This window comes from Podarcis vaucheri (assembly GCF_965113315.1).
Source record: "Podarcis vaucheri genome assembly, chromosome: 14".
NCBI lineage: Eukaryota > Metazoa > Chordata > Lepidosauria > Squamata > Lacertidae > Podarcis > Podarcis vaucheri.
In genome coordinates, this window is record NC_138752.1 from 7094331 (window position 1) to 7112247 (window position 17917).

The following is a 17917-nucleotide window of genomic DNA, read 5'->3' on the forward strand; positions in this document are numbered from 1 at the left end:
CCAGAACAGAAATAAAAAGCAATGGAGAAATTGGGCACCCCTGTCGTGTTCCTTTTTCTATCTTAAGTTCCTCAGTTATCACATTATTTACAATCAGCTTAGCTTTTTGCTCAGAATATATTGCACCCATACCATTCTCAAAACCTTGGCCTACCCCCATCCCATGAAGATTCTTTTTCATAAAACTCCAAGAAATATTGTCAAAGGCTTTCTCCGCGTCCACAAAAATCAGCACTGCTTTAGTGTTTATGTTCACCTCTAGCAATTCCAAAATGTCTATTATATTCCTTACATTGTCTGATAGGTGCCTTTTTGGGAGAAAGCCTGCTTGGTCCTTATGAATCTTCTCCATCAACACTCTTTTAAGTCTTTTTGCCAAAATGTCTGCAAAAATTTTGTAACCCACATTAAGTAATGATATTGGGCGGTTATGTTGAAGGAAATATTGGGGAAACAGCAGAGAATAAAAAATGGATCCTGTTTTGAACTTGGGCAGCAGCAAGTTGCTAGACAGTAACTCTAAACCCTCAAAAAAGGAGGCTTGTGAAGGAGAATGCATTGCATGTTTTTGAGTAAATCAGAACAAATGTCTATTTATAAACTTTCTTCCATTATTTTTGGTGGCTGATGCCTTTGTTCTCTGTGTGGACCTGCCTCGAGAACACACAACACATTTTGGGGGGTGGGGGGCTTTTGCTCAGACAGAACCTTTTCTTCAAGGTTGCATGCCATTAATTTTTTTTTTCTTTTCCTAGACGAGAGATGATTTTCTTGGCCAAGTAGATGTGCCTCTCTGTCAACTGCCGGTTTGTATATGTTTAAAAATAATATTTTGCTCTTCAGTTCAAAATTTCTCTGTGTCTTTTTAGTACCTTTTTGTCTATGTTTTGAAGGGAGAGAGATTGTCCTAGGTAGGTGCAGCAGCAGGTAAACTGAACTTTGAGCATTTGCAGCAGCAGGTAAACTGAACTTGATTACCCTGTGTAACCTGTCTGTGCCCTGTCTCGCCAGAAAGGTACATGCTCTGGTTATCTCCCTCTTGGACCACTGTCCTGACAGGCAGGATATCTTAAAAAATGGCTCAGCTCCTGGATTCAAAAGTAGTGAGGAAGACACAACATCCCTACTTAAAAAGAGTGAGGGCTACAGAAGGCAGATATCTTAAAGAGAGACACCTCTGGCAGTGTGGAGCTGTGGCGCAACGTCTTTGCCATTGTGACGAGCATGGTTGCTGCTGTAAAACAGGATGTGCTTTGGAGAAGTGAACACTGCATAAATTCTTTTCTCAACGGAGGAAAGCATCGGTATTTTTTGCTTGGGTGAAGAAAAACCTGAAACTGTTGTTTCATTTCAGACAGAGAATCCAACTACTGAGAGACCATACACGTTTAAGGATTTTCTTCTTCATCCAAGGAGGTCAGTAAACATCATACCTGGAAAGCACTGAACATCCTGATCTGCACTGTACATTAGCATGAACGTGTTCTCTCTCATTCTTGGTGGGAGTGACTTTTCTTCAGAAAACTTGTCCTTCCGTTGTCCTGTTGCCAGCCGGGTACCTCTGGGAAACCTACAAGTGCAATAGCAGTCTCGTGTCAACTGGTATTCATAGGGAACCACACACCCATCATGAATAGCACTAATTGATGGCCTTATCCTCCTTCATGGATGTGATTAATCACTTTGTAGAGCTGCACAAGTTTGGTTGCCGCTGCTGCATCCTGTGGCAATGAAATCCAAGCTTAGCTTAGCAGTGTGTGGTGAAGAAGCAGCAGCAATTGCTTTTCTCTGGCCCAAATATCCTGTCCAATGAAAGTGATGGGCGAGGAGTTTCAGGACAGACAAAAAGAAGGCTTCCGTCACACAGTGCATGGTTAAAATGGACTCCACTGATCCTGGATGGCATGATGGCCATCAACTTGGACTGTTGTACAAGAGGATTAGACATATTCATGGAGGAGGGATAAGGCTATGTATCAGAAGCAGTATACCTCTGACTACCTGTTGCTGGGGAGAGTGGGAGAATGCCATTGCACAGGGTTCCTGGTTGTGGGTTTCTAATGAGCATCTGTGAGAGCCGGCCAGGTACTTTGGTCTGATCCAGTGATGAGGGCCATCATCTGGCGGGCTTCCAGCTGCAGGAATAGGATGAAAGAAATAGGAGGCAGCCTGGGTGGGGAGATGAGGCATGGCTACTAGTCCAGCATGAGCCAGGTACTACTTATAAATGTTTGCAAGTGTTGGCATTTTAACAGGCTCACAAACTTTTACAATCCCACCCCCCTCTGCTGCAGCCATAAATCCAGAGTGAAGGGGCATCTCAGGTTAAAAATGACCTACATACCTAAAAACAATGGATCTGAGGAAGATGGCACAGAACAGGCAGAAGAGCTAGAGGTGAGTGGTTTGGTCTTTGGTGTGAAATGTGGCCTGATCTGGTATGATGAATTCAGCCAGCACATGCGTTTCAGGTGACTTTAGTCATCAGAATGAATTCAGCCTCTGGCCACGTTGAGAAGGGGTCTCTACTGAGTATGTGCCACAAGATTAGCACCCGCTGAAATTGGATCAGCAGCAGTTATTGAAAAGGGGTTTCCAAACTTCATTCAGATGGTCTGTGGCATGCCTGTGGATTTGCAGTTGAAGGTGGGAGGCAGTTCATCCATTGTGTTAAATATTTATATTGATTTCTGATTGTATTTTTATTGCCTCTTTTATTTATTATGTTGCATTCCACAAAATACAATCTTTAAAAAATAAAAGAAGCAATAAAAATACAATTTATAAACCATCTATGCTTCTATGAGATTTTGAATTGAGGGGGAAATGAGTGAGTTGAGGTATCTGAGTGGGAGACCCCATCACAACACCAGAGTTGTTATAAGCCCCATATAACACTCATGTATTCTTATCAGCAATCCTTCATATAATCTGATAATTCATTGTCAGTATCTCATTCAAAACAATTAGGATCCATCTGACTTCAATGACGGATCAGAATGTTTGGTGTTTTCACACCTACAGTAGAAGCATTTTAAGAAAATAGACTTTTCTGGTGTCTGTATCTGGTTGGAAGGCATGAGAAATGCCTCATGATGGGAACATGGCCTGTCTTGAGTACTTGGCTGCATGTGCAGAGGCAAGATTCAGGCAGCCATCGCAGTGTTGATGCCATTGTTCATACAGCTTTCTTAGCCGCCCTTCAACATAAGGTCCTGGGCAAGTTATAACCACATAAACCATCTGCTCTTGTTGTTTGCAGCCTGGCTGGATTTTATTGGACCAACCTGATTCTTCTTGCCAGTTGCGGGAGCCAGAGTCTTCTCTACCTGCAGGCTGGGAAGAGAGGCAGGATGTCCTTGGCAGGACCTACTTTGTCAACCATGAATCGAGAAGGACACAGTGGAAAAGACCAACCGCTCAGTAAGTCTTACTGCGATCTTAATTCAAAATAGTCTGCGATAGGGATATTACTAAATGCATGTTACTAGAGAAGGCTTGTCTGTGGGAGGTGCTTAGGACTTCTGATCTGTGGATCTGATTCAAAACACTTTTCTGAGATGGCTATTAAGCAAGAACATTTCTTGATTTCCATTTTAAAAGGGGAAACCCCTACAGTTTTAAATGAAACAAATTGGTTTTGCATTTTTAGAGCTACTTTCTTTGACTAGTCATGCACCATTTGTGCTTCTGTGTAGAGGGCCGACCAGCCCATTGCTCTTCGGCTGTAAGCTACAGGCAAAACTGCAAGTAATTTCCCAGATTATTGGGAATGTTGTTGCACTTTGACCCCTGTGAATATTGCATTGTGTTCTGTTGACACTAGTAGGCATGACATAGCTGTTTGTGCAGAGGCCCAATTATTTCCCACATCAGTCTTTTTAAAAAATCATTTACTCGTGCTGTAGTGCTGTTTATTTCACCAGTATTTCACGATTGGTGGGGGTGCTTGACTCTTATTTCCCCAGAAGTCAGCACCAGTAGGCTTCTTTTACAGCTTTGCAATACCCCTTAATGCCTCTTCCTCTTCAGCTGCATCCAGAAAGGAAGGAAGGAGCCAATGTGGGTCATTGTGACGTTAACATATGAGAGGGCTGGAGGTGAAATAGTTAAACAAGTTACCCAATCAGAACCCCGGGGGGTGGAGTCAGTGGGACTATAAAACCATCTCTGGGAGGGGCAGTTGGGTGGTTGGTTGGAGTGGGAGTGAATTGGGATGGAGTCTGTGGGGTTATGTTGAGTTAGTGTAGCGAAATAAGCTGAGTCAGGAACAGTTAGGAGCTAGGAAGACAAGTAAATATCTGAGAGGTGGTTTAATGAGTGAGAGCAGGTAGCGGAAGTTATAGGTCTGGATAGACACCCCATGAATGTAATTGACCGATACCGTTTATGATACCACACGCTTGTTAAACTGCAATAAATAAACAGAGGTAAATGTTCTAATTTAACCCTGACTGGACTCAGTATTGTACCAGGTAGGGCCTGGGTGGTTGGAGCAAGAAATAAAGTGGTGGCACAGGGATCAATAAATGGTGAAACGTCCGGGGACCTTGTGTGATCGCCACAGTCATTGCCCATCTTGCAGCACTGGAGGAAACACAAAGCGGTCAGTGGGCCTAGAAACTGGGCAGAAGGTGGCACAGGATTATTTCCAAGGAAGAAGCAGGGAGCAGGAATAGAAGCGCAGGCAGAATAGAAAGGAAAGGAAAGATCATGAGAAATAGCCTTTAGCTGCCTTTTTCAGATGGATTGCACTTCTTCTGTCTCACAGTATATTAGAGATGCATATACTTGTAGCGGCAACAGGATAAAAAAAAAATGGGCCGTCTCAACTCTCCACCGCCTTCTTCACAGATCACAGGGGCCCTTGTGTCTCCCTCCTGAGCTTTAGCAGGGTAGCAGTTCCCAGATGCTAGGAAGGAAGGGTAAGCACCTCAGGCCCCAACTCTGCAGGTGAACAACCGAAGCCTCCCAAGACTCTTCCTGCTCTTCCTTTGGAAGGAAGGTAGTGACTGAGGAGCGGGACCTCCTAAGATGGTCACTTTTCATAGACAGTAAGGTCTCCTTTTCGTCAGCCAGGCATATTTGGTGGGAGTTGAGAATGAAGCTAGGTTTATTAAATTTGCTTATAGCTCCCCACTAAAAAGCCCTAAAATGAGTTAGAAGCAGTGACGGTGCCAGGCCATTTTGTGCTCAAAATAAATGTCAAACATTATCATATAACAAAAGCTAATCTGTATAAAACTGTGCCCCTCAAAGGTCAGTATGCGCCCCCCTGAGGTCTGTGCCCTTGGTGGCTGCCTCGTTGGCCTGATGATAGCACTGGCCCCAGTTCCAAACAAGAAAAATACAGTAATAAAACTAGAAAAACACATTAAACCCTTCGTCTGGAAGAGACATGTGTCAGGCCTGAAGCTTGTCATGGCCTCCGATCATTCAAAACGTTGAAAGCTCTGCCAAAAGCCTTACGTTGGTCTGCTTTAAGCTTCTCAGCCAGCTCCATGGTTTAATCTTGTGATCTGTCTCATCTCCCTATGGAAGCAAACCTTTTGTTTACATTGTACCTCTTCAAATATTTGAAGCCTCAGAATCCACCCACCTCCCATGTTCCCTTAAACAACATTTTTGTGCAGGGACAACGGACCTGATGCAGAGAGTGGCAACATTCAGCTGGAAGTGCAACATGCCTTTGCTCGCCGGCATCAAATAACCGAGGAGGCGGAGAATCTGGACCACAGAGAATCTCCTGAGGTGGGAGCCTCACTTTTCATAGCTTTCATAGCATCTCTTTACCCTGACTTTTGACACTTGAGATGGATATTTTTAGGGCCCACCTTATTTTTGTAATTGTAAGTTGTTTTAAAGTGTTTTAAATTTTGAGTCTTAATGTTATAATCTGCTTTGGGACCTTAGAATGAAGGTCAGTTAAATAATAATAGTTGTCACTTGTCTGTCTCGAGAGACAGTGGAAGAGTATGTCAAAGTCAAACCGTTGGAGTTCCAGCACCAGCTGTGGCTGTAGAGACCGATTTGGGAGAAACATGTTTTGTTGCAGCTGGAGACGTCTGGTTGTGCTGCTGCAGATGCACCATGTTGTTTCTTCTGTCTGTGCTCCTCCCAGCGATCATTCCTCCTCTGGTCACTGCTATGGATAGACCTGACTGTCTGTCTCCAGGCACTGTGGTCATCTGTGAGGGATTCCCACACAGTGGGATAAAATGATGGTGATGATGATAGTGACATTAAAATTCTGATGAAATATTTAACGTTTCTTAGAGTTGGGAGATCATCACAGAAGATGAAGCAACTATGTACAGCAACCAGACTCCCCAAGTCACTGTGCAACACAATTCTGAGGCAGAGAACGGCCTTACAGAAGAACTGAGCACAGAGCTTACCACCTCTGGGAGTTCCACTGCTGCCCAAGCAGCTTCCTGCACTGTAAGCATGATGATAAATCAAACATTGCATGCTTTAAGCAGCAGGGTCTGCCCCTGAAGAGGCTCTGTATCACACACCCTCTCCCAACAGCTAGCTTGTTCAAAGGGAAGCCTAGTTCCATCTCCTGGTTTCTGGTGTATTGGGTAAGCATAGTAGGGTATGCATGTACCAGGGATTGACACCTCTGCATGTGCTACTCATCACAACAGTAACTGTAGAACTAAAAAGCCTTTCCCCTCTTGTCCTTCAAGAGTGATTTAAGCAGAAGTAACCCTCAGTCGTACCAAGCTGAAGAACAACCAGCTCTTCCTGTTGTAAGTTAAGCTCTGAATTATCCTGCCTGATTGTGACTCTTTTCACTGCATGTGACCAAGTCGCATGTGCTCTGTCCGTGTTACTGCAATCCTTTCAACTACAACCTAAAGCATTGGGAGAATATATTGGAATAGTGTTTAAGGGTTTCCTGTGCTGATTCAAGATCACCAAAGAATAGGAAAACCGATAGGAGAGAAGAACTAGTTTGGAGGGTGATTAGCTTAGCAAAGTGGTGGTGAACGGAGGGGAACTTGTGCGTTTCAGAACTGACTGGGAAATGAGCAATTAATCTGAAAACAAGTAGAACTCCCTTCAAACAGCACACTGTCGGTGTTTGGAATTCACTCCTAGCTTCCAAAATAGGGCTAGGCAAACTTATGGATGATCAGAATACTGCTGACTGACTGGGATGGCACCTGCAACCTCTTTCTGTTGGTCAGTGGCTGATGTTGCTTTATATTAGTTTACCACCTCTGGACTTGCTCACGGATGGAGTAGGAGACTGCCTAGTGGGTGGTGGAGGTTGACTGTATTGGTAACTGCCTAACACAGCAGTTAACTTAGTTGGCATGTACGTTCTCCTCAGTTGTCAGCTTGCTTCCTAAAATATTTAAATCTTTGTACTGTGATGTGTCTGAGCTTGGAAAAAAATCCACAAGTAGCCTTTGCCAGCTAATTCTATCTTCTTTTAGTTACTGCCTACTTCATCTGGACTGCCTCCAGGCTGGGAAGTAAGGAAAGATGACAAAGGAAGGCCGTATTATATAGACCACAATTCCCAGACTACCACCTGGAAGAAGCCAGCTGTACAGGTACCCTTCCCCCCCCCACCCCACCCCATAGTCATCTGATCTAGAATTAAGATTGCTGCATGGGGTTTGGCCAAGTCACTAAAACGTACAGCAATCAGTTCCTGCTTATTCAAGCTTTCCTTGCAAGTCTCATTGGATAAGAAAACGTTGAGCTTGTAGTCTTTCAGTCTTGTGGAACGCCCAACTCCCATCTGCCCAGCATGGACATTAGTCTGGGATGATGGAAATTGCAGTCTGATCTCTAGAGAGCCACTGGTCCCTTGTCCCTGTTCAGATAAACATTGCAACAAACTCCACCATCCCTGATGGTGTGCATGTCACTACAGAGTTTGCTTGTATCAACATGTACTTGGATGATAGCATTGGAAACTGCATTAAGGAGCTGACAGAGTTTGTCTGTTTCATATTGAGGCACCCTGAAACCATTGAATCATGTTTCTTTGAGATCTGTGAAGAATTGGTTGTCATCCTTTTGTTCCATTTGCTCGTCCCCTGAGCACAACCTGCCATTTTGTTCCAGCAGCCCAAATGATGCAAGCATCCAAGGGTCCCATGCTGAGGGCACTTCAGTACATGCAAGAGTTTACCTGAGCGGCTGTAATTGCAGTGCACACATTGGGCTTAAACAAAGCAAGATACAGGGGTTTTGTGTAAGAACTTTATCAGAATTTCAGTATAGCTACAGTCTTGCACAAGACCTCTGATTAATTAAGATAAACTAACAAGTAGGAATAGATATTGTCCCCCACATCAAAAGCACAACTGTTATTGTTATTGTTGTTATTAATAATTAAACCTATTGTCACTCGGAGGTCTCCAAGTGACTTACAGCAATATATATGCATATTAGATATATAAACACACAAAAGTGTAAGGGGGAGAAAGTGGATGGCTCATGTAATACACCAATATATCATCTAACATAACATTTATTTTTTAAAAAACAAAAACAACATGCCTGCCATATAAATTACAAACAACATTAACCATACTCAAAAAATAAACAGAGTTTACTGACACCCACTAATTAGTAGATAAACAACCATTTAGTGAAATATAACTGGGGACTTTATCACTCTTGTGCAAACTGTATGTGCAAATCAGGAAAATAACACTCAAGCCAAACCTCAGTAATCATTTTAAAACAAATAATTTGAAATTGCTCCCCATTAAAAACAACCAACCTGTATTCTGTCAATTGTAAAACATGATAACTGAGACTGGTAACATTCCCTCTTGTGTAATTCATCTCATAGACTCTGGCTTGAGGCGTTGAGCAAGGTCTTCCCTGCTTGCCCGCGCATTTCACTCTACTTGCATTCTCAATTTTCCATCAGATCGGGGTGGATGTGGGTCAGCAGGCCACAGCTCCACATTCTTCCTCCAGACAACAGTTGGCACCAGATGACTCACCGCAGCAGCCTTCGTTCCAGAAACCCCCAGAAGCTGATCTAGGACTTCTCCCAAAAGGCTGGGAAGTTCGTAACGCTCCAAATGGGAGGCCTTTCTTTATTGACCACAATACCAAAACCACAACGTGGGTAGGTAGCTTCTGGATTTAATGCTGCTGTGTATTTTTAATATTGAGAAGACAGAAGGTGGGTGGGGTGAAAGGACAATTCTTTAAAGAGCAATGCAAGGTCCTTACACCCGCGAGAGTGTTTGGCTTGCTGATTGACCTTTGCTGAACTGCAGACACTTCCCAGCAGTATCACATGAAAGAGGAGGAATCTGTGACTTTCTCTGAGGAAGGGAAGGCCCGGCTCCCTCTGAAAGGCTCCCTCTGAGCTTGGTTTCCATGTGATCTTCCTCGCACAAGGCGCTGACTTGCTAGCAGGTCCTGCTGTTGAGCACCTTCCCTTCCTGATTCTTTGTTGTGTTACTTATCCTGCCAGCTGCTTCAGTTATACCCTAGTAGCCATTTATTTGTTTTGATTATAAAAACCAAAAACAGCAAAGTAACAAGAAAATCCACTGGCTGCGAAGAAAACAGAGTTGAGAACAAGCCTGTTTCCATAAGCAAAGCTGAGCCAGAGCTATATCTCTCCTCCCCACCCAAATCCAGGAACTGGTCTCAAACCCCAGCATGGCATGTCAGTTTCTCTTTCTGGAGAACATTCTGTCATTACCTGGAGGGAAGCTGCTAACAAAAGGAGCAGTTGCCCCGAGAAAGCAGAACTCGCTTTTGAAAGAAATGGGGAGCAGGTAGAGCTGCTTAAATCTGTCAGATATCTGCTGACTGAAAGCAGCAGTTCTAAGCACATTTTCCAGGGATTAAGTCCTGTTGAACCACAATTTCACCCATGGAGAGAGGCATGGCTGGATTTCTATGGGGAAATCTTCATCTCCGTGAAGTGTCACATGGATCCACTGTTTGAATTCTGCCTCCAGCTGCTTTTGGGAAAGTAGAGTTCAGTGGCTTCCCTTGTGTGGAGGCCTTCCTTTAGCAGCCAGCCAGGAGTCTTAAATGTCCGTGGCTAAAACAGTAGCTTAACAGTGTTTTTTCCCTTGTCAAAGGACGACCCCAGAATCAGAATTCCTGCTCATATGAGAAGAAGGACCTCTTTGGACCCTGCAGACCTTAGCCCTTTACCGGTAAGCACCTGCCTCTTGGCCTTTTTAATACTTTACATCCCTCAGATTACCATTAAGCACAAACCATTAAGCATTATAAAAGGCTGCTGCTGTTTAAATCTGTGGAACCATCCCAGCACACCCATCATTTAGCATCCTGCCAATGGGTACTTATGGTTTTCTCCCTTTCCTTTAGCCTGGCTGGGAAGAACGAATACATACAGATGGAAGAACATTCTACATAAACCACAGTATGTAGAAGTTATAGCACGACTCTCCCTTATAAGATATAATATGACTCTCCCTTATTGCTCAGCCTTATTGCAACTAATACATATGTGTGCTTGCAGATACCAAGAAAACTCAGTGGGAAGACCCTCGCTTGCAGAATGTTGCAATAGCTGGACCAGTAAGACTCCCTGGATTACTTTAAAATCAGTTGTAGCAGCTAGCCAAGTATTTGCATCTTCTGTTCACCCCAGGGCACTTTCACCTCAGAGGTTTATAAGTCAGGTGCAGGTTCAATATTTATCCTTCTGAAGGCCCCCCCTCCATTGCTTTTACCAGGAAAATAAAAGGCCTGGGGTGAAGAGAGGTACTTGATTCCTGGCATGGGTTCCTGGTACCATCTAACTTTGGAATTGACTTGGAAATCGTGTGTTTTTCAGATTTCTTTTTCTTTCTTTCTTTCTTTCTTTCTTTCTTTCTTTCTTTCTTTCTTTCTTTCTTTTGGAAAAGCTCGTCTAAACTGAGATGGTGGGAGGGGTGGAAAGTGGTTTCACCCATCTCTATAGGGACAGTTGGATTTGAGAAGAATTTTTGAGACTCCCCTCATCACAACTGAGCCATAAGATTGAACCCAGTTTTATGCATCTGAATCCCCGAATCTTCATTTTATGCTTTCATACTGTTTCATTGATTTTGGGTTGTCCTTTTCTTTTAAGGGATAGGGGATTTATATTGTACATAGTGTACACCACTTAGAGATATTTGGAAACATTAAGCAGTTTAGAAATGCTTTTAAATAAAGTGCAAGGCTCTCAAATTGGTCTCCAGCCACAGCTCAGTTGCATCCCTGAGATAAGTAGGTGGAGTGAAGTCAGGCTCCTGTTGGCAGGCTCTGTTGAAACTATTTACTAAAGGTGGTATCTGAACCATTTTGGATCCGTTGTGGGATCTGTTCCTGTTCATTATTCCCCCCCCCCCCCCCGGACAAAATAGAAAAAGCTAAGGAGCTTTACTAAAGGGGCTGATTTTGTGTTTGTGAGGGATAAGAAGAGTTTGGAAGAAGAGTTTGGATTTGATATCCCGCTTTATCACTCCCCTTCAGGAGTCTCAAAGCGGCTAACATTCTCCTTTCCCTTCCTCCCCCACAACAAACACTCTGTGAGGTGAGTGGGGCTGAGAGACTTCAGAGAAGTCTGACTGGCCCAAGGTCACCCAGCAGCTGCAGGTGGAGGAGCGGAGACGCGAACCCGGTTCCCCAGATTACGAGTCCACCGCTCTTAACCACTACACCACACTGGCTGCATGTGGAGGAGTGGAGACGCGAACCCGGTTCCCCAGATTACGAGTCCACCGCTCTTAACCACTACACCACACTGGCTTGATAAGTGATCCAATGCTGGCTTGCAGAAAATGAGAATTTTTTGTTGGAATAAATTTATATTAATACAGTGGTACCTTGGTTTACAAACTTAATCCGTCCCAGAAGTCTGTTCTTAAACCAAAGTGTTCTTAAACCAAGGTGTGCTTTCCCATAGCAGCGGGGGACTCAATTTACAAATGGAACACACTCAACAGGAAGTGAAACATCTTCTTATTCCAAGGCAAAGTTCACAAACCAAAACACCTACTTCTGGGTTTGCAGCATTCTTAACCCAAGTTGTTCATAAACTAAGCTGTTCTTAAACCAAGGTACCACTGTATTTCTATAAAAAGTGAATTAAAACTTTGGGTAGTGCTGTGGACAAGGATTGCAAAACAAGTGTATGGTATAGATTATTGTATTTTAATATTCTGTTGGAAGCCACCCAGAGTGGCTGGAGAAGCCCAGCCAGATGGGCAGGGTATAAATAATAAATAATATATTATTATTATTATTATTATTATTATTATTATTATTATTATTATTACTGAAAGATGCTCTAGTTCCCTCCTGAGTGTCCTCCCACCCCAAATTCTGTCACAAAACTGTAATCCCCTGGCCTAAGGCAGAAACTTTCATGCATCAACAAATATTTTCCCCGATGAAATGTGATGTTGGATACTTGGACATCTTACATTCTTCTACCCTTCCCTCTTCTTTTTCAAAGGCTGTGCCTTATTCCAGAGACTATAAAAGAAAGTATGAATTCTTCAGAAAGAAGTTAAAAAAGCAGGTAAGTTATGAGTCTAGTAACTTCAAAGTGAATATGTTTCCAGAATGTCTGCTGCTTCTCCTGTCTTCTTCTCTTGCAATGAGTGCAAAGATCAGCCGTTTCCCCCTCCCCTGACTACGATTAGCGATCTTCCCCTGCCCCCTGGGCTACGACAATGTTACATGATGTACCACTGAACAAACCAGTGGAATGACTAGAGTACAGATTACTTTAAATAGTCACTTGGCACAGAAGTACAGTTGCACACGCATGCCCACCTGGTTACCTGTACATAAGAAAAACCCTGCTGGGTCAGACCAAAGGGTACCCAAAGCCCATGAAGTCCAGCATCCTGTTCCCACATTGGCCCATTGCGGAATGCCCACAGGCAGGAGCTGACTGCACAAGCAGCGCTCTCCTCATTTTTGATCCCCAGCAACAGGTATGCAACCAGCCGTCATGAAGGGCAGGGGTCAAGGGGTCTGGCAGTTCCTCCACTGTGAGATGTGAAGTTACAGGGAAGCAGGCAGAGGGTCTTCTCAGAAGTGGCACCCACCCTGTGGAACACCCCCTGCCCACCATCAGATGTTGAATAGATAAATAACTATATGACTTGTAGAAGACATCTGAAGGCTGCCCTGCAGAGGGAAGTTTTTAATGGTTGGTGTTTTATTGTGTTTTTTAGATTTTGTTTGGAGCCATCCAGAGTGGCTGGGGCACCCCAGTTAGATGGGCGGCATATAAAAAAATAAAATAATACTATATAGCACACGTGGTCATCTGCGCCAATCTGAGCACCTTGTCCATGCCCCCAAGCAATACTAACTGAAACTCATCCAAGCCTTATCCTCTGTGAATTCATCTAATCCTGTCACCTGCCCTGTGATCCTCAGATGAAGGGCAATATCTAGATTTAATAAAAAAAATACATAGTCTTCTTTCAGAGCCATCCAAGTTGGTGGCCATCTTGTGGGAGTGAATTCATTAGCTATGTGCTCTATGAAAAAATAACTTTAAAAAGGGTATACTACTTAAGTGTAGTCTTTGTAAGCTTGGAGTATTAACAGTCTAGGCTGATATTTGTTAGGGTACATAACTTCAAATGCTCTGTGTTTAATTGAAGAGTATTCTTCAGTCTTCATTAATCAAACTTCTTGCCAAAAGTGCAGGGCCCTGTTTAAGTATCCTCCCTTCATTTTGCTTGACAGACTACTTTAACAATCAGTTACCGTGTTTCTCTTCAGGGTGATATTCCAAGTAAGTTTGAAATGAAACTTCACCGTGCCACAATCTTCGAAGACTCCTACAGAAGAATTAGTGCTGTAAAGAAGCCAGAGTATCTCAAAGCCAGGCTATGGATTGAATTTGATGGTGAAAAGGGTTTGGACTATGGAGGGGTCGCCAGGGAGTGGTTCTTCTTCATCTCCAAGGAAATGTTTAACCCATACTACGGATTGTTTGAATATTCTGCCACGTAAGTAAGACACCTACTGTGGCCAAGATTCTTTTGCGTGTGTGAAATGTTGAACAGCTTAAACAACAAATTAGCCAGCCTGCTATCCAGATACTTCATACCTCATTTGAAGTTCTCCTATGTTAGCTGTGTGTGTGTGCATAGAGGGAGCACTAAGTTTCTTCTCTTGGCTAAACTTGGCTACTCTAAGGCTCCTCTTTGCCCATTTCTTCAAGAATGGCAGTTCTACAATTTGAGTCTTATCTTAAGAACCAAATTTAACCTTGAGCCAAACTCCAGGAGGAGGAGGTGAAGGAAGCAGCCCTTCTGCTACTCATCTTTGCACTTCTACCTGGGAGAGGCCCAGTGGGATGAGGCAAGTGCTAGACTAGATGGATGGCAAATTCTGACTTCCTGGGGAAGGGCAATAGCTCAGTGGCAGAGAGTCTGCTCTGGGTGCTCCAGGTTGATTGAACTGCCGGTTCAGTGCTCAGTATCTCCAGGCAGAGTTGGGGAAAGACTTTAGGGAGCCATTGCTGGTCCACATAGTCAAAGCTGATCCTGATGGACCAATGGCCTGGTCCCCATAGGGCAGCTTCTGAGATGTTTGAGCAAATGTCTACTGCTAGTATATGGAGCACATGGCCTCTGCTTCCCTTGCAGGGATAACTATACTCTCCAGATCAATCCAAACTCCGGCATGTGCAATGAAGACCACCTTTCATACTTCAAGTTTATCGGCCGCGTGGCAGGGATGGCTGTCTATCATGGGAAGCTCTTAGATGGTTTGTACTTGACATTACAGAGGCTGCTTCTTGGCCGCTATTATTAGCACTGTGCTCCATAACATTTCTTTGCGACCAAGCTCTTCCTCTTTGTCTCTTGCAGGATTCTTTATTCGCCCTTTTTACAAAATGATGCTTCAAAAGCCAATAATTCTTCATGATATGGAATCTGTGGTATGTAATGTTTACCCCAAGCTGCTGTTGTTGCCTCACATTTTTATGGTGAATTAAATTGGTGCACATTCTTACCCATTATTTACATTTGTTAACACCTTCCACCCAAAGGACAGTTTATGTTGCTGGTCTTAATCACTCGTCCCTGTCATGTTCACTCTAGGACAGTGAATACTACAGTTCTCTGAGGTGGATTCTTGAAAACGATCCCAAGGAACTGGACCTCCGGTTCACAGTTGATGAAGAACTTTTTGGACAGGTTTGTAGCCATGCAGGGCTTAAATTAGAACACTCAAAAGGTACAGGATGCCTTATGGTTGCTTCAGTCTTACCTTCTCTAATATTGATTTATCCTTTTTTGATAATGAAACTGTAAGTTGATAAGTGAGTTGAATTAGAGTTTTTACCTGGTCGTCTCAATATTTGTGGTCATCTACAAAATAAGTTTGAATCGCAGTGAAGCATATGTGCATGGCAACAAGCAAAACACGGCCACAAGCCTGTGACCACAAAGAATTTAATCTCTTGAAACAGATGTAGGTACCAGGTCTAGTTTTTCAGAGTAGCAAACGGTCTTTTGTCATCTGACCAGGAGAGTGTTGCTCTGGCACCCTCAGAAGTCTGCTGGGACAATTTTGTGAGACACTTTAGGGATAAAACACTCAGATTCAGACAGAATTAGACACCATGGTTAGAGCAAGTCTCCCATGGAGGTGCCCAGAGCCCTGCCTGTCGCATCTGTGCTGGACCAGTTTCAATTATTGTGGTCTGAAGATGTGGATAAGCAGCTCATGGAAGGGCAGTCAACCACCTGCCTGTGCTTCTGGTGGAAATACACTGATTTGATTTTGATTTTGAATTGGATCATTGTTTCATTGTAACTCGCCCTGGGACCCTATGGTGAAGGGCCTGTAAGAAACCTCACAAATAAATGGAGAAATCCTGAAGCTTCACCAGCAAGCCCTGCAACTGGTAATAGCAAGCCTTGCTGTATCTCATCACTCACTTCAGGTGATCAGCAAATAGGAGGTCTGTGTTTGTGGAGGGAGGAGGAGGAGATTTTGCTTTGCACCTTATGTAGTGCTCAGTTTGCTTTGGTCCTCTTGTCTTTAGACTCATCAACATGAATTGAAACCTGGAGGGTCAGATGTGGTGGTCACAAATAAGAACAAGCAAGAGTATATTTAGTAAGTAACAGACTGCAGAACTGACACCACACCACCCCTTGTGTGTGCATTTTCCAGTGGCAACTGTTCGCCATAAACTCTTTGTTCAATTTCCAATCTGCTCTATCTTAAAGCTAATGCTATGAAGAATCTGTAAAAACCTTTTAAATGTAGCTGTCATGTTGGTGTTTAAAACTCAATACTTCCTTCCGTTTTACAGTCTTGTAATACAGTGGAGATTTGTGAACAGGATCAGGAAACAAATGGCTGCCTTCAAAGAGGTACCGTCATTTGCAGATACTCTTTGTGTTCTAATGTTGTCAATAGTCTGTTTCAATATTGATTTCAGTCCATTAATTTTTTACCTGTGTGCTATTGAATTTTTACCTTTCTCTATACCTAGAGTGGCTTGCATTATTATTTTTAAAGCCATAAAGCTGTGTGAGCACAGCATGAAACCCCAAAAGAGAATGTGGAAAACTTAGATTCTCTCTCCCCCCTCTTAACTCCAGCCGTATTTTATGGGGATGAATTTTGTCAGAAGCAGCTCGGTCTGTCTACATACCATCAAGAAAATGTGTCCTGCTGCTGCAAAGAGGTTTTGTTTGTTTTTTTGATAAAATAGGAATCTGTCCTAAATGTCTTCCAAAATGGAATGGGACCGAGGTGTAGCAAAGCTTCTTTGAGAGGGAGTTCCGTAATGGTGGGATTGTGGGGTTATGGCTACAAACACATCGCCATTCCAGTTGTCCAGCTTGCCTTATGCCTCTTCCGTATTCTAGGGTTTTTTCGAACTAATACCACAAGATCTCATCACAATCTTCGATGAAAATGAGTTGGAGGTAAGCTTTCTTCTGCTTCTTTCAAAAACCTGTTTCCTTTGGGGAGTTTGTGTGTTGATATTTTCTGAGATAATGTTTCCTCTCTCTCTCTCTCTCCCCCCAGTTACTGATGTGTGGCCTGGGAGATGTAGATGTGAATGACTGGAGGGAACACACAAAGTACAAGAACGGCTACAGTGCAAATCACATAGTTATTCAATGGTTTTGGAAGGTAACCAAAATGTTGATATCATTCTTCTAGCAGGAACGTTTTAAGCAAATGTTAGGCCAGAATTGCATGAGAGTGTCTGTCCTGCTACAAGTAGCGAAGAATACACAGGGTACTCAACATGCTCTCTTCTGCCCTGGTTGTACTAAAGATGGATGGAACTCAACTTAAAACAGTGGCACTGTTTAACCACCCATCACTGATCCTGGCAACCTCCTAAGTTAAGAACAAAGGCTTCTTCTGTGCAGTGGAAGCAAAAAACAAACAAACAAACAAAACTCCACCTGGAATGAAACCAGGCTAATTTTCTCTGAGCAGACACTTAATAAACAAGCCACATTGACCAGATTGAACAACGAACACGTGTGATGGTTGGTCATAAGGTTAGCATTTCAGTAACTCTTTGTAACTCTTCCTAGGCTGTGCTGCTGATGGACTCTGAAAAAAGAATCCGACTCCTTCAATTTGTGACGGGCACGTCCCGCGTACCTATGAATGGATTTGCTGAACTATACGGTATGTATCGGATGCGGGTGGCGCTGTGGGTAAAACCTCAGTGCCTAGGACTTGCCGATCGCAATGTCGGCAGTTCGAATCCCTGCGGTGGGGTGAGCTCCCGTCGTTCGGTCCCAGCTCCTGCCCACCTAGCAGTTCGAAAGCACCCCCAAGTGCAAGTAGATAAATAGGTACCGCTTTATAGCGGGAAGGTAATGGCGTTTCCGTGCGCTGCGCTGGTGCTGGCTTGCCAGAGCAGCTTCGTCATGCTGGCCACGTGATCCAGAAGTGT

General features: G+C 43.6%; 1 protein-coding gene across 2 annotated transcripts in view; it reads left to right on the forward strand.

Annotated features, from left to right (window-relative positions):
• NEDD4 (NEDD4 E3 ubiquitin protein ligase) overlaps nt 1-17917 on the forward strand; it is a 47620-nt gene that overhangs the window by 25613 nt on the left and 4090 nt on the right. For both annotated transcript variants that reach the window (XM_082198316.1, XM_082198315.1), the window contains 22 exons: nt 756-806; nt 1355-1416; nt 2295-2397; nt 3263-3423; nt 5634-5751; nt 6277-6441; nt 6693-6755; nt 7449-7568; nt 8906-9109; nt 10086-10163; nt 10339-10393; nt 10493-10551; nt 12458-12523; nt 13747-13976; nt 14619-14740; nt 14844-14914; nt 15078-15173; nt 16028-16101; nt 16301-16361; nt 16863-16922; nt 17026-17133; nt 17550-17646. In XM_082198316.1, coding sequence (XP_082054442.1) covers nt 756-806; nt 1355-1416; nt 2295-2397; nt 3263-3423; nt 5634-5751; nt 6277-6441; nt 6693-6755; nt 7449-7568; nt 8906-9109; nt 10086-10163; nt 10339-10393; nt 10493-10551; nt 12458-12523; nt 13747-13976; nt 14619-14740; nt 14844-14914; nt 15078-15173; nt 16028-16101; nt 16301-16361; nt 16863-16922; nt 17026-17133; nt 17550-17646 — 2224 coding nt within the window. The remainder of the gene's footprint in view (nt 1-755; nt 807-1354; nt 1417-2294; nt 2398-3262; nt 3424-5633; nt 5752-6276; nt 6442-6692; nt 6756-7448; nt 7569-8905; nt 9110-10085; nt 10164-10338; nt 10394-10492; nt 10552-12457; nt 12524-13746; nt 13977-14618; nt 14741-14843; nt 14915-15077; nt 15174-16027; nt 16102-16300; nt 16362-16862; nt 16923-17025; nt 17134-17549; nt 17647-17917) is intronic.